The 17,579-nt window shown below is 48.1% G+C and overlaps 1 protein-coding gene across 1 annotated transcript; it reads left to right on the top strand.

The window, feature by feature from the left end:
• Positions 1-368: 368 nt before the first annotated feature.
• SFXN4 (sideroflexin 4) lies at positions 369-16,882 on the top strand. The gene is made up of 14 exons (XM_069567273.1): positions 369-901; positions 2,592-2,657; positions 3,855-3,929; positions 4,846-4,872; positions 4,956-5,010; positions 5,973-5,998; positions 6,905-6,958; positions 7,043-7,099; positions 7,232-7,297; positions 7,955-8,033; positions 9,247-9,362; positions 12,166-12,251; positions 14,720-14,837; positions 16,471-16,882. Exons 1-14 carry the CDS (start codon positions 863-865, stop codon positions 16,546-16,548), a joined length of 942 nt encoding a protein of 313 aa, XP_069423374.1. The 5' UTR covers positions 369-862; the 3' UTR covers positions 16,549-16,882.
• Positions 16,883-17,579: the final 697 nt, after the last annotated feature.

The following is a 17,579-nucleotide window of genomic DNA, read 5'->3' as shown; positions in this document are numbered from 1 at the left end:
GGATGGAGGCAGAAGGAAGGCACATTTTCCTCCATAAGTGTCTCTACCTGCACTCTTGCCTGGAAAATCCCATGGACGGAGGAGACCGGTAGGCTACCATCCATGGGGTCGCAAAGAGTCAGACACGACTGAGCGACTTCACGTCACTTCACCTGTTCTAAAGTTCAACAGAGGAAACTGGATTTGCCCCAGAGCAGGGGGAAAGCACTTGGGCAGAGACATTGCCTGGGAGGCAGGGCTAGGGGAACCTAGAAGGGCCCCGGGGCTTGGTTTAATGCTCTCAAGTCGACTTCTGAAAATTCGAAAAAGAGGTACCACTGGGCCGCACAAATTATGTAGTCCTACCCTACATCCCGTGCAATCAAAGGGATTTCCGTGGGTAAAAAAACCTGTGCTCGAGACGGTCAGACGCTGCAGGAGTGCAGGGTGAGGCTGTGGAAGGTGCCACGCGCCCCTGATCGGATCTTCGCTGTAGGTCCCATGATATGGGGGTTACATAGGTGCCCCGTCTAGGCCTGCAGGCGGCCAGCCTACCTGAAAGTAAGGAACAAGGTTGGGAAGACCTGGCCTATGAGGGAGGTGGGCTCCAGGCGACAGCAGGGGTGCAGGAACCCAGGAGCGGGAACAGAGCGCACGCGGTACCGAGGAGCCGAGGGCGCGCGGGCCTGGGAGCCGGGAGCCGGGACAGGGGACGCGCGAGCGCCCGGGGCGGAGCTCGCCGCCGGGCTCCTCCTCCCCGCCAGGCCCGGTCGCCTCGGTCTTTCCTGGCAGCTCTTAAGGTCCCAGGAAGAGGAGCCCGGAAGAGGAGGAAGAAGCGCCGGAGGCCGGGCGACTCCCAGGGTGCAGCGGCGCCGCCGCCCACATGGAACCCAACGTGCGCTTCTGGATCACCGAACGCCAAGTACGGCCTGGGCCCGGCGCAGCTGGGGGAGGGGAGGGCGCGGGCCGCGCGGCCTGGAGTCGCCGCTGGCCGCCGTGACCTTGAGCAGGCCACGTGGTCGCAGCACCCGCCTTCCCCTCTCAGACCCCGGGGAGGGGAAGGGAAAGCCAGGCTTGCAGGATGCCGACGGCCACGGCGGTTAGCGTGCGTCGCCTCTGCCGCAGACTTGGCTAGGGAGGGTAACACAGTGTCACCGTGCAGATCGCACGAACCAGGAGTCACTCCCCACCCCTCAGGGGTCTGCTTCTGCTGCCCAGGCTATTGCTGAGCACCAGGTTGGAGAAGCACAAAAACAGGTCCTCCCCAGGAGCTCCCCAGGAGTCTATAGGCTCGGCCACCGGACTGTGAGATTACGGGCTGCGGGAAGCCCCGCCTCCAGGCAGTGGCCCAGAGGCGCTGTCCAATAGAAATAGGATGGAGCCACGTGGGTAATTCCAAATTTTCTAGTAGTCACATTAAAAATATATATATGACTTTTTAGCTTGTAATTTTAATAACATTGCATTTAGCCCAGTAGAAACAAAATATTTACATTTCAACATGTAATCGATATAAAAAATTATGAATGCGATTTCTTACATCCTTTTCTCTAGAAGTCTTTTGTGTATGGTTTCCACATACAGCACATGTCAAATTGGCCTGGCCACATGTGGTTAATTGGACAGCACGTTTCCAGAGTGTTCTCATTCATCCTTGACCTTGAGTAGAGCTTAGCTCTGTTCTCTTAGGTGGGAAAGTCAAGGACAAGGAACTCAAGCTGTCCTAGCAGGAAGTGAAAGTGAAGTCTCTCAGTCGTGTCCGACTCTTTGTGACCCCATGGACTGTAGTCAGGCTCCTCCCTCCATGCCAATTTCCTTCCCTAGGGGATCGAACGGAGGTCTCCTGCATTCCAAGCAGACACTTCAACCTCTGAGCCACCAGGGACTCCTAGCAGAGGCAGGTCTCAAAGAGGGAGTCACTGCAAAGTCTGCGGGCTTTGGGAAGCAAACCAAGCCTCCTTTCTCCATATGTGAACCAAACTGCCTTTATTCAGCCTTCACTGGAGAGTTCAGTTCTTTATGACTGGAGTTAAGCCTTATAACCAGGCTTTCCAGGTAACTCTGGTAGAGAATCCACAGCAGTGCAGGAAACTTCGGTTCAATCTCTGGGTCGCAAAGATCCCCTGGAGGAGGAAATGGCAACCACTCCAGTATTCTTGCCTGGAGAATCCCATGGACAGAGGAGCCTGGCAGGCTACAGTCCATAGGGTTGCAAGGAGGTGGCATAGCACACACACAAGCCTTATAATCACCTGAGGGGTGTGAAGAAACAGATTCTAACACCTTTCTAGGCAGTGCTTCAAGGTGATATGTGGGGAGTGAACATTTGACTCTATTTGACTCTAAAGTCTGGGCTTTTAATCCTCAAGAGCAATTTGAAGTGAAGAGCACAGGCCACTGGGTCATTTCCTGGTTGGGCTTCCTTGAGTACATTCATGAGCCCTTGGAAGCTTCAGTGTCTTCACCTGTAAGATGGGGATGTTGTGAGGATTCTAGGAGATGCTGCAAAGAGAAGGCCCTATGAGGTTCTGAAAATAATGTTAACTGTTATTATTACCTGTTTTTGTTTTTCTGCTGCCATTAACCTCTCTGGTGCTCCTGCCCCTTTTAAGTCTTTTATTCAAAGATTTCTTCAGTGGACAGAATTGCTGGATCCTACGAATTTGGTCCTTTCAATTGTAAGTATTTTCTTGTTTTCAAAACAGTGAATTTCAGGTTTTATTCTGAAATGTGAAGGTTGTATCTCCCTTTTCAAAGCAGTTGAGATAGCAGAATCCATGTATATTATCATGTTTTTACTCCTTGTGAATGAACTTGTGAGATTGGAAGTTTGCTACATAAAAACAGACATCCATTTAACAGGTAGTACCAAATCCTGGCTTCCTGGGTGAATGACTCAGTGGTAGACAATCTGCCTGCAATGTAGGAGACACAGGTTCAATTCCTGGGTTTGGAAGATCCCCTGGAGAAGGAAATGGCAACCCACTCCAGTATTCTTGCCTAGGAAATCCCATGGTCAGAGGAGCCTGGAGGGCTACAGTCCGTGGGGCCACAAAAGAGTTGGACACAACTTATTGACTAAACAACAACCAACCTAACACTGGGCCTGGTGCTGGTGGTTTCAAAGGGAATCAAAACAAACCTCCCTGGTAATGGAGGAGAGACTAGCAAAGCTAGTCACAGACCTTGACCCAGGGCTCCAAAGGCAAGCTGTGGCAGGGAATTGGGGGAGGCTGTTAAAGAAGGCTGGGAGGGAGGGAGGGTGGGCCAGGGAGGAGCTGTCAGGAAGACAGGACTGTAAGCAGAGGGGAGGGGGACAGGGCCCAGGTCACCCAGTTACTGGGTCTTTTAACTCAGGGGAACCAGACAGTTCTTATGTATCTTTCAGACAAGAGGGATTTTTACTTAGCCATGTGAGTAACCAGAGGGACCCAGACTATGATCATGTCAGGTGATGTCTCAATTGTTTAAGTGAAAGATGAGAGTTTGAACCAGGTGTGGCTGAGGGATGAAGAGGAAGAGAAACCCTTCATGAGAGATCGGCAATGACACTTTCAGCCAGATCCACAGGGACACTCCCATCTTTGTGCTCAAATAAATGTTCCCTGTCATTTTGTTCATAATAGAGAAAAATAAGAAACAAGCTGAATGCACATCAGTAGGGAAATAGAGAAATATAAAATGGTATATTCATGCAGTGGAATACTGAGTGTGGGTTCAATCCCTGATCAAGAATTAAGATCCTGCAAGCCTCTTGGAGAAGTCAAAAAAAAAAACAAAAATTAAAATCAGGTGTTAGTAAGCATGTGATTCTTAAATCTGTGGATAAATCTGAAGTTGAGATCATTGCTTGATTTCTTTATATCTAATTGTAGGAAAAAATAGAAAAATCGAGGCAACTGTTGTTAACAAATGAGGATGCATCCAGAGGTGACCTGGAGGACAAAAGGGTATGTTTCTTGTTCCCAGGTGTGCCTGGCTCAAGGCTGGGCTTGGCTACATTCAGGTAATTCCAACTGCATGGTCTGAACTCAGGTGGGATTTTGTCATCATAAACACTACTCAGTTGCGTTAGCTTTTAAAATATAGTTAGGACTCCTTCTTGTAAGCTAGATCAATATGAGATATGACTGTTAGGAACTAGTATTAAGGGGAAAAAAGCATAGGTTCCTCCTGTGCAACAGAGATTGGCCGGTGCAGTATCTGCTATGAGTGTTCTCTGTAGCTGACTCCTGAGCCCCATGGCAAATTCCAGAATTCTGGCAGGCCTCTGAAGTCAGAATCTGCTCCCTGTTAGAAGCAGTGTTACGGGGTGGGGTTACAGCCCCTGCCCAAAGTCTTAAGCCCAGTGTTTGTTATCTACCTTGCAGTGAATGGGGCTTTCCAGAGCCCACAAACATCAGTCCCTTGAGGCAGCCTGCGGAAAGCTTGCATGTTTAACTTGGTTTTTCTAAGAACTTGTTGGGGCCTCTGAACTCACACCTGGCTCTGTTACAGTGACTTGGCTAATGGCATGGTGTGCACTCAGACTGCTCCGCTCTGAGCCGGGGGAGGCTGGCTGCGTTCAGGGACTCCCCCAAGGGGCGAGTTAGATGTTGGCCTCTCCAAGGTCACAGGCTTGGGGGGCTTTTTAATGTTTTGGTCATTTTTGTGTGGCTTTTATTTTTGCTTCTTAGTTTATTTATTAGTTAGTTTATTCATTTGATTTACTTGTTTTGATCTGCTTTGCCCTCTGTGGTAGAAAACACTTCACCCTCCACTCTCTGAAAGGTGGAGCAAAGGTGGTACCAGAAATGAAACTGGAGAGGAGCTATTTTGGCTGCTGAGCCACCTTTAAAAGCTACTGCTTGGTCTTTCTCTTTTTAGATACAAGAAGCTTGGAAGAGAAGTCTTGTAAGTTTCAGCCCCATCCTAATTTTTAGCCTAAAATAACAAAACCAAACATCAGACTCACCTTTGTGTTTACCCTTCTGAAGTCCACAGTGCATCCTGACAATAGCAGACTAATCCCTGGTCCTTTTCGACCTGCAGGTGAGTTGATTCTAATTTTCATAAGTGGTTTGTAACTTTAGAAAACCTTGCCTCCCGCCAAGTCGTGTGGTTGGTTTCCCTGGCAACCAGCCCCATCCTTCGGTGCTTTCCCAAAGTCACCATATTGACATTATCTCAGGTGTGGTTGAAAGGGGCTTGCTTTGAAGAATGAGAGGCACTTGGTCCAGTGGCTAAGACTCCATGCTATCAATACAGGGGGCCCAGGTTCGATCCTTCACCAGGGAACTAGATCCTGTGTGCCACAGCTAAGACCTGGTGCAGCCAAATAAATTAAAAAAAAAAAAAATAGAATAAGACACTCCTTTCACCTTTATCCCCCTTCTCACTTCGGAAATTTCAAGGGTTTTAGGATCTCTGTGCCAGGAATAGGGATGAAGACCAAATGCATATGTCTTATTATAAGCCACAGTGTCACAGATGGATTGAATTCACCTGGAAGGATGAACAAAGACTTGCAACAAGTGACCACTTACCCTCAATGAGAGAAAGCCTGGTCAGGTCTTCCTCTGCTGTGCTGGTTTTAAGTTTTGCCTTAGGCTGCTGCTAAGTCACTTCAGTCGTGTCTGACTCTGTGTGACCCCATAGACGGCAGCCCACCAGGCTCCCTCGTCCCTGGGATTCTCCAGGCAGGAACACGAGTGGGTTGCCATTTCCTTCTCTAATGCATGAAAGTGAAAAGTGAAAGTGAAGTCGATCAGTCGTGTCCAACTCTTAGCGACCCCATGGACTGCTGCCTACCAGGCTCCTCTGTCCGTGGGATTTTCCAGGCAAGAGTACTAGAGTGGGGTTGCCTTCTCCGAGGTAGTTATTATTTTTATTAGAAAGAAAAGTGCATAAAAAATATCCTTTGACTCCCGTGCCTGAGAAGAGGCTTCAGGCTTCAGGCTTGGGCGGTTTTCCACCCTCTCTGCCGTCACTGACCCTCTTGTCTTTTTCACCAGCTCTCCTGCCTTTCACGGCGCCCACGGTGAGTAAGCTGCCATTCACCACTAAGAAGCCAAGGGGTCAGGAGGACGTCCATCCATCTCCTAAGCTCTGGGACCCTGTCCCGTGACTGCCTGATAGATGCTTAGGACCTCTCACCTCTGACCCTTGTCCACACCCCACCCCTACTTATCCCCCCGGGCATCAGGGCCTGTTGAGGATACACAATGTCACAAAGTAACCCTTTCTTTGAATACCTACCATGTGCCAAGCGCTAAGGGGAAGGTTGATGAGTTAGGACATACTCTGTGGCACAGGCCCATGTCACTGGCTGTCACCTCCTCTCCCCAAGCTCCCCCCTCCCCAATCAGGCAGGCCCTCCCCTGGGACCCGGAATCACCCCCAGTGAGGCTGTCCACCTTGGCTTTCATGAGGCATGCTTACTAAGTGACAGCACTCGTCTGCTGCCTGCAAATTTAATTTAAAATAAATTAAAATGATGCTTCTCAGCCACCCTGCTCAATTGCACGTCTGGAGACAGGGACCACTGTGAGCCCCCCCCCCGCCCACCGCCCCGAGCTCTCACTGCCCATGGGGGCCTGTCCAACACCACCTGGCCACTGGCCACTTGCCCCCAGCATCTACATCTGCTTCTTGCCCCACTCTTGGGGACTGTTCCACATCTCCCTGGGGAGATTCTGTGAACCACAAGCCTTCCTTCCCTGCCCCCAAGACACTCTCAGCTCTGCTTTATTTTCTTTAATTGAAGTGTACTTCATTTACAATGTTTCAGGTTTACAGCAGAGTGATTCATTATATATGTATTCTTTTTCAGATTCTTTTCCATTGTAGGTTATTACAAGATCTTGGGTATAGTTCCCTGTACTACACAGTAGGTCCTTGTTTATTTCATATATAGTAGTCTATATCTGCTTTACTTTCTTTGCAGCTATTTCTGTCAATGCTCCCAGTGAAAAATCTGAAGTCCATGATTTTACCTCAGGTAGCAATTCTTTCTATTTCAGAATTATTGAATTTGTTGCACTTGAAACCAAAATGTGACGTGTTCGCCTCTGTCTTCCTGCAGGCTTCCTTCTACACCTACAGTACAGTCTTCAACATCGTCAATGGAAATGCAAGCTATGTGAGTATTACGAAGCCCAGAGGCCATGCAGTTTCACAGTCTTTCTTTTGGTGATTTTGTGTGTTTGTTGGAATTATCTTTTCTGGGTAAAACTGTGCTATTTGCTAAATATGAACCTTTGTTTTTCCCTAGGATCGTCGTGCATATGAGAGCTTATTACTAGGAGCAGGAGTGATTGTGTCTTCAACTTTTTTGGGCGTATGTATTTTTAAAATGTGTCAAATCTTTTACTCCTCAGAATCAAAACTTTATGTTCTAACTGAATTTAGAAAGTATGATTAAGACATAAAGAAGAAAATCAAAGTTACCTGTAATCCTATAACCCCAAAATTATGTGATTTTTTTTCCCCTAAGTTTCTAGGCATGGACTCAGTACTGTTATCTTTCTTAAAAAAATTAATTCAGGGGACTTCACTGGTGGTCCAGTGGTTAAGACTCTGAACTTCCACTGCAGGGGGTGTAGGTTTGATGCCTGGTCAGGGAGCTAAAATCCCATATGCAGCGCTATGCGACCAAAAAAAGAATAATGTCATGTTTGTAAACATGTTATACAAATTGTGTGTTGCTTTCAATGTCAGGATACTGTAATGAGTGAAAATGTAGACTTCAGAGTCTGGTGAGCCTGGGTTCACATCTTGGCTCAAATCCTTAACATCTTAGTGACTCTGGACACGTTCTGTAGCCTAAGTCTCCAAGTGTTCCTCTGATGATCAGGGAGAACACTTCAGTGTCGCAGGAATTAAAACAAGAAATATGAGGAGACACTTGCAGGGTCTTGCCCTATAACAGGAACTAAGCTGACACTAGCTCTCTGCTGGTCCCATGCAATAATGATTTGTCTCTCTCATTTTCTAGTTATTCCCTCGTTTGCTCCAAGTAAGGCTTTCAATGAATAGCATTCTGAGCAGAGACGTCATTCCCGTCATCATCCTCGGTAAGCAGGAGCCTGCCTCCATCTTCAGGGGTACCCCAGTCCCCGGGCCTCATGGAAGCTGGTGAGAGCCACCATTTACAGCTTGCTGGTGCCCCCAGGTCCAGATAGGGATCTTTGTTTTGAGAAATGATGCTTTCTCTGTAGATACCCCTTAAGTTGTCAAAGGATGAACACAAACCTGGAAACACAAATTACATTTTATTTATTTATATTTATATAAATAAATATATGTTTATATTTATAATATTAATTATACTCCAATTAATATTTTATTATTTTAAAAATTTTTATTGGAATATAATTGCTTTACAATGTTGTTAGTTTCTGCTGTATAGCAAAGTGAATCAGCTATATGTGTGTGTGTGTGTGTATATACATTTACGCTCCATCTTGAACCTCCTTCCCACCGCCCCATCCCACCCCTCCAGGTCATCACAGAGCGCTGAGCTAAGCTGTGCTGCGAAGCAGCTTCCCACTAGCTCTTGGTTTTACACATGGTAGTATATGTATGGCAATCCCAGTCTCCCAGTTCGTCCCCCCTCCCCACCCCTCTCTGATGTCCATTTTCTACGTCTCCATCTTTTTGTAAAGACTATACAAGCCTTGTCCATATATTATTTCACTGAATCTTGACAACAACCTAGGGGCAGGTAATATTATCCCCATTTACAGATGAGGAGACTGAGGCAAGGGGCGGTTAGGGAGATTTTCTAGGGTTACACAGGGAGGAAGTAGTCTTGGAGATTTCAAACCAGTGGTCTGACTCCAAGGAAGGGACAGAGATATCAACCAACTGTTTTACATTTGCCAGCCTGCAAGTTCAGTAATTCACATTCAGCATTTGGGCTTGGAAATCAAAGCAGCTTGAAGAGTTGGCAGAATTAGGTCAGTGGTAAAATCTGGGAAATTATGTTATAGAAACTAGGTCAAGCCAGCTTCAGCAAAGAAGGCAGGCATATTTCAAGGGCCCCGGAGTTTTTCTGGGAATCCCGTCAAGGGTGTCGGGACCTGGGGCTGGGTTGTAGTCAGGATCCAAGACTGAGAGGCCAGCAGTTCTGACCCTGACTACAGCCCAGGAGAGAGCTGACCTCATGTCAGGTGACCACCCATGGATCGGCAAAGCACACCCATCAGAGAAAGAGGCGTGACCTCGAAAACATGTCCCTTCACCGAACCCTCACTCATCCCTCTGTTTCCTTCTTTACGCCCACAGCCCAGCTCAGTGGGATGAATGTGATTGCCTCCCGAAGTTTGGAGCCCGTGCGGGGGATCGAGGTCATGGACAAGGAAGGCAATGTCATAGGTTATTCCAGAAAAGCTGGGACAAAGGTAGGGGATGCACGCCTTGGAGCTGTAAGCTGCCTGCCTTTGGGGCAAAGAATTTAATTGTCAGTCTGAGAGCTGGTAACAAATTCACATCTCCCTTCAGCCTTTTCTGATCCGTCTTTTCTCATGATGCTCAGAGAGAGTTTACATTTGCACTCTGATGTTTAAATGGTATCTGGGTTCTCCAGAGAAACAGAACCAATAGAATATCTTACCATCTATCAGTCATTTATATAAATACATTAAGTGTGTGCTGTGCTAAGTCGCTTCAGTCGTGTCTGACTCTTTTGGAACCCTATGGACTGTAGCCCACCAGACTCCTCTGTCTGTGGGATTCTCCAGGCAAGAATACTGGAGTCAGTTGCCACGCCCTTCTCTTCCAGAGGATCTTCTGAAGCCAGGGATTGAACCCATGTCTCCTCTGTCTCCTGCCTTAGCAGGCGGGTTCTTTACCACTAGCGCCACCTTCTCCAGCGGATCTTCCCAACTCAGGATTCGAACTGGGATCTCCTGCATTGCAGTTGGATTCATTACCAGCTGAGCTACCAGAGAACCCAAATATATATTGAGATTTATTTTATTATTATTTCAATTTTTAGTATTTGGCTCTTCTGGGTCTTAGTTGCGGTGTGCAGAAACTCTTAGTTGCAGCTTGTAGGATCTAGTTCCTTGACCAGGGATTGACCAAGACTGGGAGCACAGAGTCTTAGCCCTTGGACCACCAGGGAAGTCCTGCCGCAGTCCAATTTTAGAACATTTTCATCCCCCTGAAAATGTTGTCAGGTGCCCATTTCAGTCAGTCCCACTCCCACCCCCAGCCCCAGGGAAACACTGATCTGCTTTATGTCTTCATTGTTTTACCTTTTCTAGAAGTTCCATGCAAGTGAATCACAGTATTTTTGCGTCTGGCCTCTTTTGACTTTTGAGGTTCATCCATCTTTTAATGCATTGATAGTGCGTTGCTTTTTATTGCCGAGTAGTCTTCCACTGTATGGCTGTACCACGTGTTGCTTGTCTACTCCTCAGGCGATGGACATTTGGATTGTGTCCAATTTTTGGCTGTTGCCCCTGATGCCACTCTGACCACTTGTGTACAACTCTGTGTGTGGATGTGTGTTGGCATTTTTCTTCAACTGAATTTTAACTGCAGGGCATGGTGAGAAACGCAAGAGCAAATGCTTAAACCACAGGTTGTTCTTAAGCACTCCCACCTCTCGGGCGCTCTGCTGGGCTCTGGAGACCCACCGCCTCACCAGTCAGCATTGCTTCTCTCCAGGGGCTGGGAGGGAGCCTCAGGCCCTGCTAGCTACCCAGTTATCTAGCCCATCTTATTGAGAGGAGCTTCCTTGTTTGCAACACGGCCAATTTAGGGTGAAAGAAAGGTTTGATGATCTACTTAAAAAAGCTGATCTTCCTCTTAAGAATAAAGTGTCTGTGACCGTGCGTAAGCTTGATCATTCTTTCGTCACTTCCCTGTCACCGGAAGGGTTCTTTTCTTCAGCTAAAATTTCAAAAACCGCGTAACCAGCAATATCTGATTGTAATAGGGCACCTTTGATCAGATTTCAGGAGCCTAGTCCATGCTGTTTCCCGTTGACTAGCTGTGTTGGGTAATCAGTTGCAGGCCATCTCACGTCTCACAGTGTCTCCTCATGACCGGTGTCTGGTTTGGAATGTCTTCCCTTCCACACAAGACAAATGGAGAGAGGCCGGCCTTGCCCTGGTGACACCGAAACACACCAGGCTCAGCCACCACTCTTTTCTTCTTGGAGTCGAGTGACTTTATCTTGTATTCCTGAAAGGTTATTTTTAAAAGCCACCCTCCTTGCAGCCCTCTGTCCTCGTCGGGGAAGGGCATTCCTGCAGGGGATCAGATGAGCTGAGCATTAGTGTCCTAGGCAGAAAACAGGCATGTGGGCCACAGCAGAGAAGCCTGGACAATGGGCTGTAGCCACAGGGTCACAGAAGGCCAGAAGTGCACAAAACAGATTTCAGGGGAGGGCAGAATGGGCAGAGTGCCTGTCTATCTTGGACTGAGCATGTACCCAGGGGTTGGGTTCTGACATTCCAATGCAAGTGTCATCTATAGTCAAAATTTCCCTTGAACATCTCCGATGTTGCCCTTGAATACACCTGATTTTATGCATATAACTCGTACTGTTAGTGATATGTTTAAAGGTTCAATATAGAGAGTAACGTATATTATAGAAAAGATGGCAACACGGTATAGACTATACATACATGTTTATGCAAAATAAAATTTTATAACACACTGTTCATCACACAAGCAAAAGATGGGTGCGTGCAGGCAGACTCATGCATGTTACATGCGGACATGATGCCATGCCAGTGCACTCGGAGCTGGGCTTCCCCTACTGGAAGGAGTGGGATTAACTGGGGGCGGTTCAGGAGAGGAAGGTTGGTGTGCAGAGTCCTGGACTGAAAGAAAAACGTGGAGATGTCCTCAGTGGCAAATCAAGCTTTTCCAGCAAGGGGACTGCCACTTGGTTCTAAGTAAGGATTTATCTGTCAGCTGCTTCTGCTTGTACTTAACGTTTTATTTGGGGTGGCTGGTGGCAGGGATGGAGACCATTATGGAGTCAGGGATAGGTTAATCTCATCTCCGATCACTCCAGGCACCAACTCCAGGCATCTTCTGTACATGTGCAGGTCAAGCGATGCTTCCAGCTCTTTGCACGTGCAGAGAGGGAAGAATGGTAGCTTGCCAGTCTCTGTCGTGAGTTGCAAGATCCCTGGAAATCATCCCACTCCATGTGCTAAGCTGCTTTCTTTTCATTTCCTCTAGGCTGTTAAAGATACAGCAACATCCAGAGTTGTGCTGTTTGGGACCTCTGCGTTTATCCCTGAAGTCTTCGCATACTTTTTTAAAAGGTAAGAGGTATGCTTATATCCCTGGGAAGGAACAAACACGTTGACCATCAAAATCATATAAAATCTGTCAAATACTGAACCTGATGAGCAGGATGGGAAGAAGCTGCTTTACAAATCTTCCTTCTAAACAGTCTTCATTACCATTAAGATGGCAAGATTGATTTAGGGCAGGTCTGGAAATCCTGATGTACACATTCCAACAAACCTGGACCCTCCCCCAGGCTCTGTCCTCAGTTACATCTACTCCATGGGCGTGTCCCTGCACCTGCTGAGGCTCGATTCCTCGTTTCTGTTGATAGAAAGATGAGTTTGAAGGATCTGCGGGCCCTGGAGAAGGGCCTGGCAACTCACCTCAGTATTCTTGCCTGGAGAATTCTAGGAACAAAAGCGCCTGGCAGGCTACAGTCCATGGGGTCACAGAGTCAGACATGACTGAGTGACTAACACTTTCGCTTTTTCACTTTTCTTTCCCAGCTCTCATGTGCTATGGATATTGCTCAAGTCTCTTTCCCCTCTTCGTTCCAATCATGTGCTAAATTAGTTTAAGTGGCCCAGAATCAGTTGACTGCCATTCCTTTATTTATTCATTTTTATATTTATTCATTTGGCCGTGCCAGTTTTTACTTGTGGCATGCAGGATCTTTTGGCTGTGGCTTGTGGATCTAATTCCTCAACCACGGATCAAACCTAGGCCCCCTGCATTAGCAGCACTGCACCTTAACCACTGGACAACCAGGGAAGTCCCTGCCATGGCCTGTTAGGAGGAAAGCCTGGGGTCAGCTAGTGTGAGAGGCCCCACTTGCAGGAAGTAGCTTAGGACAGGAGGAGAGGCGCTGGTTTAGATACCAGGAACAGGGCAGGGGGGAGTGGCCTGCGGCAGCAGATCAGAACTCTTGTGCTGGACAGTCCTCTCTCCTCCTTTGTGGGTGTTTTCCCCCTCCTTTCCCTCTGTGCATGGGCTTCTTCACGTTGACACGTGACTGTGGCCACCTCCCAGCTCGTATCCTTCGGTGTCCTTTTTTTTTTTTTTTAATTTTTGGCCATACCCCACAGCATATGGGACCTTAATTCCCCAACCAGGGATCAAACCCACACTCCCTGCATTGGAAGGCGGAGTACTGGAGTGGGTTGCCATGCCCTCTACCAGGGGATCTTCCCAACCCAAGGACTGAACCCGTCTCTCATGTCTAACCTGTACTGGCAGGCGGGTTCTTTAGCACTAGCGTCACCTGGGAGGCTCCTTAATCACTAGACCACTAGGGAAGTCCTCACAGTGTCTGGATGGGAGAGAAAAACACAGCAAACCTTGGGGGGTTGAGGGCAGGGATTGTCTTCCATGCAGTTCACAAACTCCTGGGAAAGGATTCTGTTGATCACCTGCCCGGTGCTGGCCCAGCCTGCTCTGTCTGGGCTGCTGAGCTAGGAAGCCTCTGCTTGGACCACACAAGGAGTGCATTTCAGGAAGCAGCAGTGTTCTGTCCAACTCTTACTTCCCATGATTGATCCAGCTGGGTGGGTGTGGGGACTTCTGCTGGGTTGGGTCCCCCTGCTCCTCTCTGGCTGACCTCTGTGGGGGATTCTGGGAAAGCTGGGATCTCGAGGTTCATCCTCCAAGGCCTGCATAGTGGTACCACCTGCCTGATGGGGAGAGATGATCTTCATTTCCAGGTGGGCCTTGGGGGTACCTGGAAGGGACCTCGTCCCACACCCATGACAGTATCCAAGACAGACTGGCCGCAGTGGCCCTTCTGACTCAAACCTTTCATTTTTGCCTCTGAAAAATCTCAAGCCTCAGAAGGGGAAGGCGACTTACCGGAGGGCACAGGGTCTGTCAGTGGCCAAGCCCCAGATGGACCCCAGGACCCCAGGTCTCTGACTTCCCAGGCTAGCCTTCTTGCACCTTCTTCCCACAGTCTCAGAGGTCAGGGTCAGAATGTCACAGTCCAGGGGAGGAGGGCGCAGGTCCTAGAATCTGACCTCTCACTTTTGAGAATTTGAAGAGGTTAGACAAGGTCCTTACCCGGTTGGTGGCTGCATCCTCCTGTTGGTGTGAAGGAGATGATGATAACACAGACCTCATAGGGTCGGGGGATAGCAGGTGAGCAAATGCATATGAAGTGCTTGACCCAGGCCTGATGTGTAGAGAGCACTCCATCTGTGCAGCTGCTGGTATCACCTGTTGCGGGGTGATTAGGAACGGAGGCTGCGCCTGCGGCTGCTCACAAAACAATTTGCCTGCCGTTTGAGCACAGGGCGGGCCTCTAAAAAAGCCCTGAAGGGACATCCCTCATGGTCCAGTGGGTGAGTCCAGGCTTCCCTGGGAGGTGGCCTGGGTTCAATCCCAGGATGGGGAACTGAGACCCTGCATGCCGTGTGGTGAGACCAAAAAAAATAAATAAAAATTTAAGTAAGCCATCTTTTAAATTTTTTTAATTAAATTAAAAAGCCCTGGTACCTTTTTCTTACAGGACCCAGTTTTTCCTGCAGAATCCATGGTCACTGTGGACCCTGAAGCTTTCTTGTACTATCCTCGTCATGGGATTGATGGTGCCAGTTTCCTTTAGTGTCTTCCCACAGATTGGACGGGTAAGTGTCCCACTTCAACTTCCTCTAAAAAAAAAAATGTCTCTCTTCTCATTATCAGAGTGAGATAACTCATTCTCTGAAAATCAGGCCAAGTTTACAGAGGAATAAAACAAAATAACATCATTTACGCATAATCCCACCCTGCAGATGACTTGCACAGTTTTGGATTCTGTTTTTCTTAACTGTGTATCCGAAGTGTTTTTCTGGGACATTCAAACAAACAAACAAAAAAAACAACTTTGAGATAGTTTAAAGCTTCATGAGATACTATATGACGCCCCATCCCATGGGACTTTCCACAATGATGGAAACGTGTATGTGTTGTCAAGTATGTGTAGACCCTCATCACAGCTGGCTGTTGAGCACTGGAAACATGGCTAATATGACTGAGGGATTGAATTTTTAACCTAGTTTAATCTTAAATGCTCACGTGCAGCCAGTAACACCTGTTCTGTGCGTGCTTAGTCATGTCCGACTCTTTGCAGCCCCATGGACTGTAGCCCACCAGGCTTCTCTGTCTATGTGATTTCCCAGACAAGAATACTGGAGTGGGTTGCCATTTCCTACTCCAGGGGAATCTTCCTGACCCAAGGATTGAACCCGAGTCTGTCTCCTGCATTGGCAGGTAGATTCTTTACCACTTGGAATCTTTACCACTAGTGCCACCTGGGAAGCCCCTGCTGCTCTATAGAGCAGGATATATTATAATCTGTGATGAGTCAGACTGCCTGGACTGATTCCCAGCTCATCCATAACCCTGGTCAATCTGCTTAAACTCTCTGAGGCTTAGTTTCTATTAAAGACAGATGGAGGTCATAATACTTCTGCAAAGGCTTGTTGCTGATAGCAAGGACATTACTGATGTAGTAGATACAGATTTCCGGCATTTCTTGGCTGAAATGCTTGTTGCTGTCACCATCACCACCCACGACCCCCAACCCCCAACCCCCACCAAGCAAGACTTGGCATTTGCTGGACATTTAACATAACTTGTTGATCCAAGGTGGGTATCAGGTGGCTGAATGGTGGTCCTGTCCTGCCTGGGGTGGCTTACAGATAGAGTGTGGGACTAAGAGAGGTTCCGCCAGGGCTCTGCCCAGGGTACCTCCTCAGACATTGTGTGAGCTGCAGCGTTTGTTTATATTTGAAATTTTCCATAACAAAGTGTTTAAGGGACTTTCCCGATGGTCTAGTAGTTAGAACTCTGAACTTGCAATGCAAGGAGCCCAGGCTCAGCCCTTGATCAGGGAGCTAAGATCCTGCAAGCCTCACAGTGTGTGGGATTTTAGTTCCCTGACCAGGGATTGAACCCGCGCCCTCAGCAGTGACTGCAGTGGAGTCCTAACCACTGAACTGCCAGTGAATTCCAGGTTAATTTTTTTTCTAGACATAACTGAAAAGCTTGGACTGAAACAGATGCTTTCTGAACGTTTTTTTTTGCTACACTACATGGCTTGCAGGATCTTCGTTCCCCGACCGGGGATTGAACCCGGGGGCCCTTGGCAGTCAAAGCTCCAAATCCTAACGTCCTAACCACTAGAACACTGGAAACTCCTGAAAAAAATTCTTTTTTTTAACTTCTAAGGCAAAAAACCTGAATATGCATATTAAGAATTTAACTTTGTTTTTTTAGATACAGTGCAGTGAGCTTGAAAAGGAAATTCAGTCAGCAACCGAAGAAACAGAACTCTTCTATAACAGAGGGGTGTAGGTGTGTGTTTTAGCTGCATTTGGTTGGTTCCTGCGTGAAAACCTTCCTCTAAGGTTTCAGTTTTAAGAACCCTGCCAGAAGTGTCCTGGAAACCCCAGAGGTGTCTGTGCCGACAGGATGGCTTACGATGACACCTGCCGAGACTGGTCCTGCCTTGGGTTAAACAGGCTTGGATGGAAGAAGAGAAACGGGGGCTTTCCTGTCTGACCCACCAAGTGCAGTTGCTAAAGGGATGTGTGCATGATGTAAGATTCAGTTTTCTATTTGTTTGTCAGACTGTGAAAGGATACTGTGAAATTACCAATAAACTTGTCTAGAGTTGAGTATTTGAAAACGAAGGAGAAAGGTCCATGTGCCCCAAAGCACAGGCATTAAACTGCTAGCCCACTTCCAGGTAAAATGGTGGGGAGTGGGTGAAGGCCTTCCACCCCCAAAGCAATGGTGTTTCCCTTCTCAGCTTACTCCTGTTTGGACAGCTGCTTAAAACCTTTGCCAGCTGCTACCCAGCTCCTTCTTTCTCCTCCCTGGCAGATGACTCATTCTCGCCCTCCACGGTGAAAGCCAAGGCTATCGGCCTCCTGGCACAAAGCCTGCTGACCTCCGTCCACCCACGCCCAGCCTCCCCTCCTCCCTGCGTGATCAACGGTGTCCTAGGCTTGGGCCTGACCAACCCTGCCTGTTTCCTCGGGGCCTGGCTCTGCAGCCTTCACTGCCCCCTCTGGCTCCAGCCTCCCTCCTCTGCTTCTCCCCAGGAGCATTTCAACTGCATGAGTCACCTGGCTCATGAAAAAACAAACACCCCTCTGTGTAGCCAAAGTTTTTCAAAGAGTTTCTGCCCTCAGTCTTTCCACCCCACCTTCCACTGCAAAGGCTGCTGTCATCCGTGCCCCCAGTGCTGTTGACACGGCCACTGCCCGCTGGGCAGGCCTGTCATGGGGCTGGCTCTCCCCTGAGCAACAGGCCCACGTCCAGCTGTCCCCTGCACTTTGCCATCCGGACATACATGTGGGAGCATCTTTCCCTCCCAGTCT

The sequence above is a fragment of the Ovis canadensis genome, chromosome 22 (assembly GCF_042477335.2).
Source record: "Ovis canadensis isolate MfBH-ARS-UI-01 breed Bighorn chromosome 22, ARS-UI_OviCan_v2, whole genome shotgun sequence".
NCBI lineage: Eukaryota > Metazoa > Chordata > Mammalia > Artiodactyla > Bovidae > Ovis > Ovis canadensis.
The sequence above is the reverse complement of the archived record's forward strand: the minus strand, read 5'-3'. Positions and strand labels throughout refer to the sequence as shown.

What these genes read in the sequence shown, in the direction of transcription:
- SFXN4 (XM_069567273.1), top strand. Translation starts at nt 863, where the DNA reads ATGGAACCCAACGTGCGCTTCTGGATCACCGAACGCCAA. An exon ending in GTGACCTGGAGGACAAAAGG is followed by an intron (nt 3,930 to 4,845) that starts GTATGTTTCTTG and finishes TTCTCTTTTTAG; the next exon opens with ATACAAGAAGCTTGGAAGAG. An exon ending in TGGTCCTTTTCGACCTGCAG is followed by an intron (nt 5,011 to 5,972) that starts GTGAGTTGATTC and finishes CTTTTTCACCAG; the next exon opens with CTCTCCTGCCTTTCACGGCG.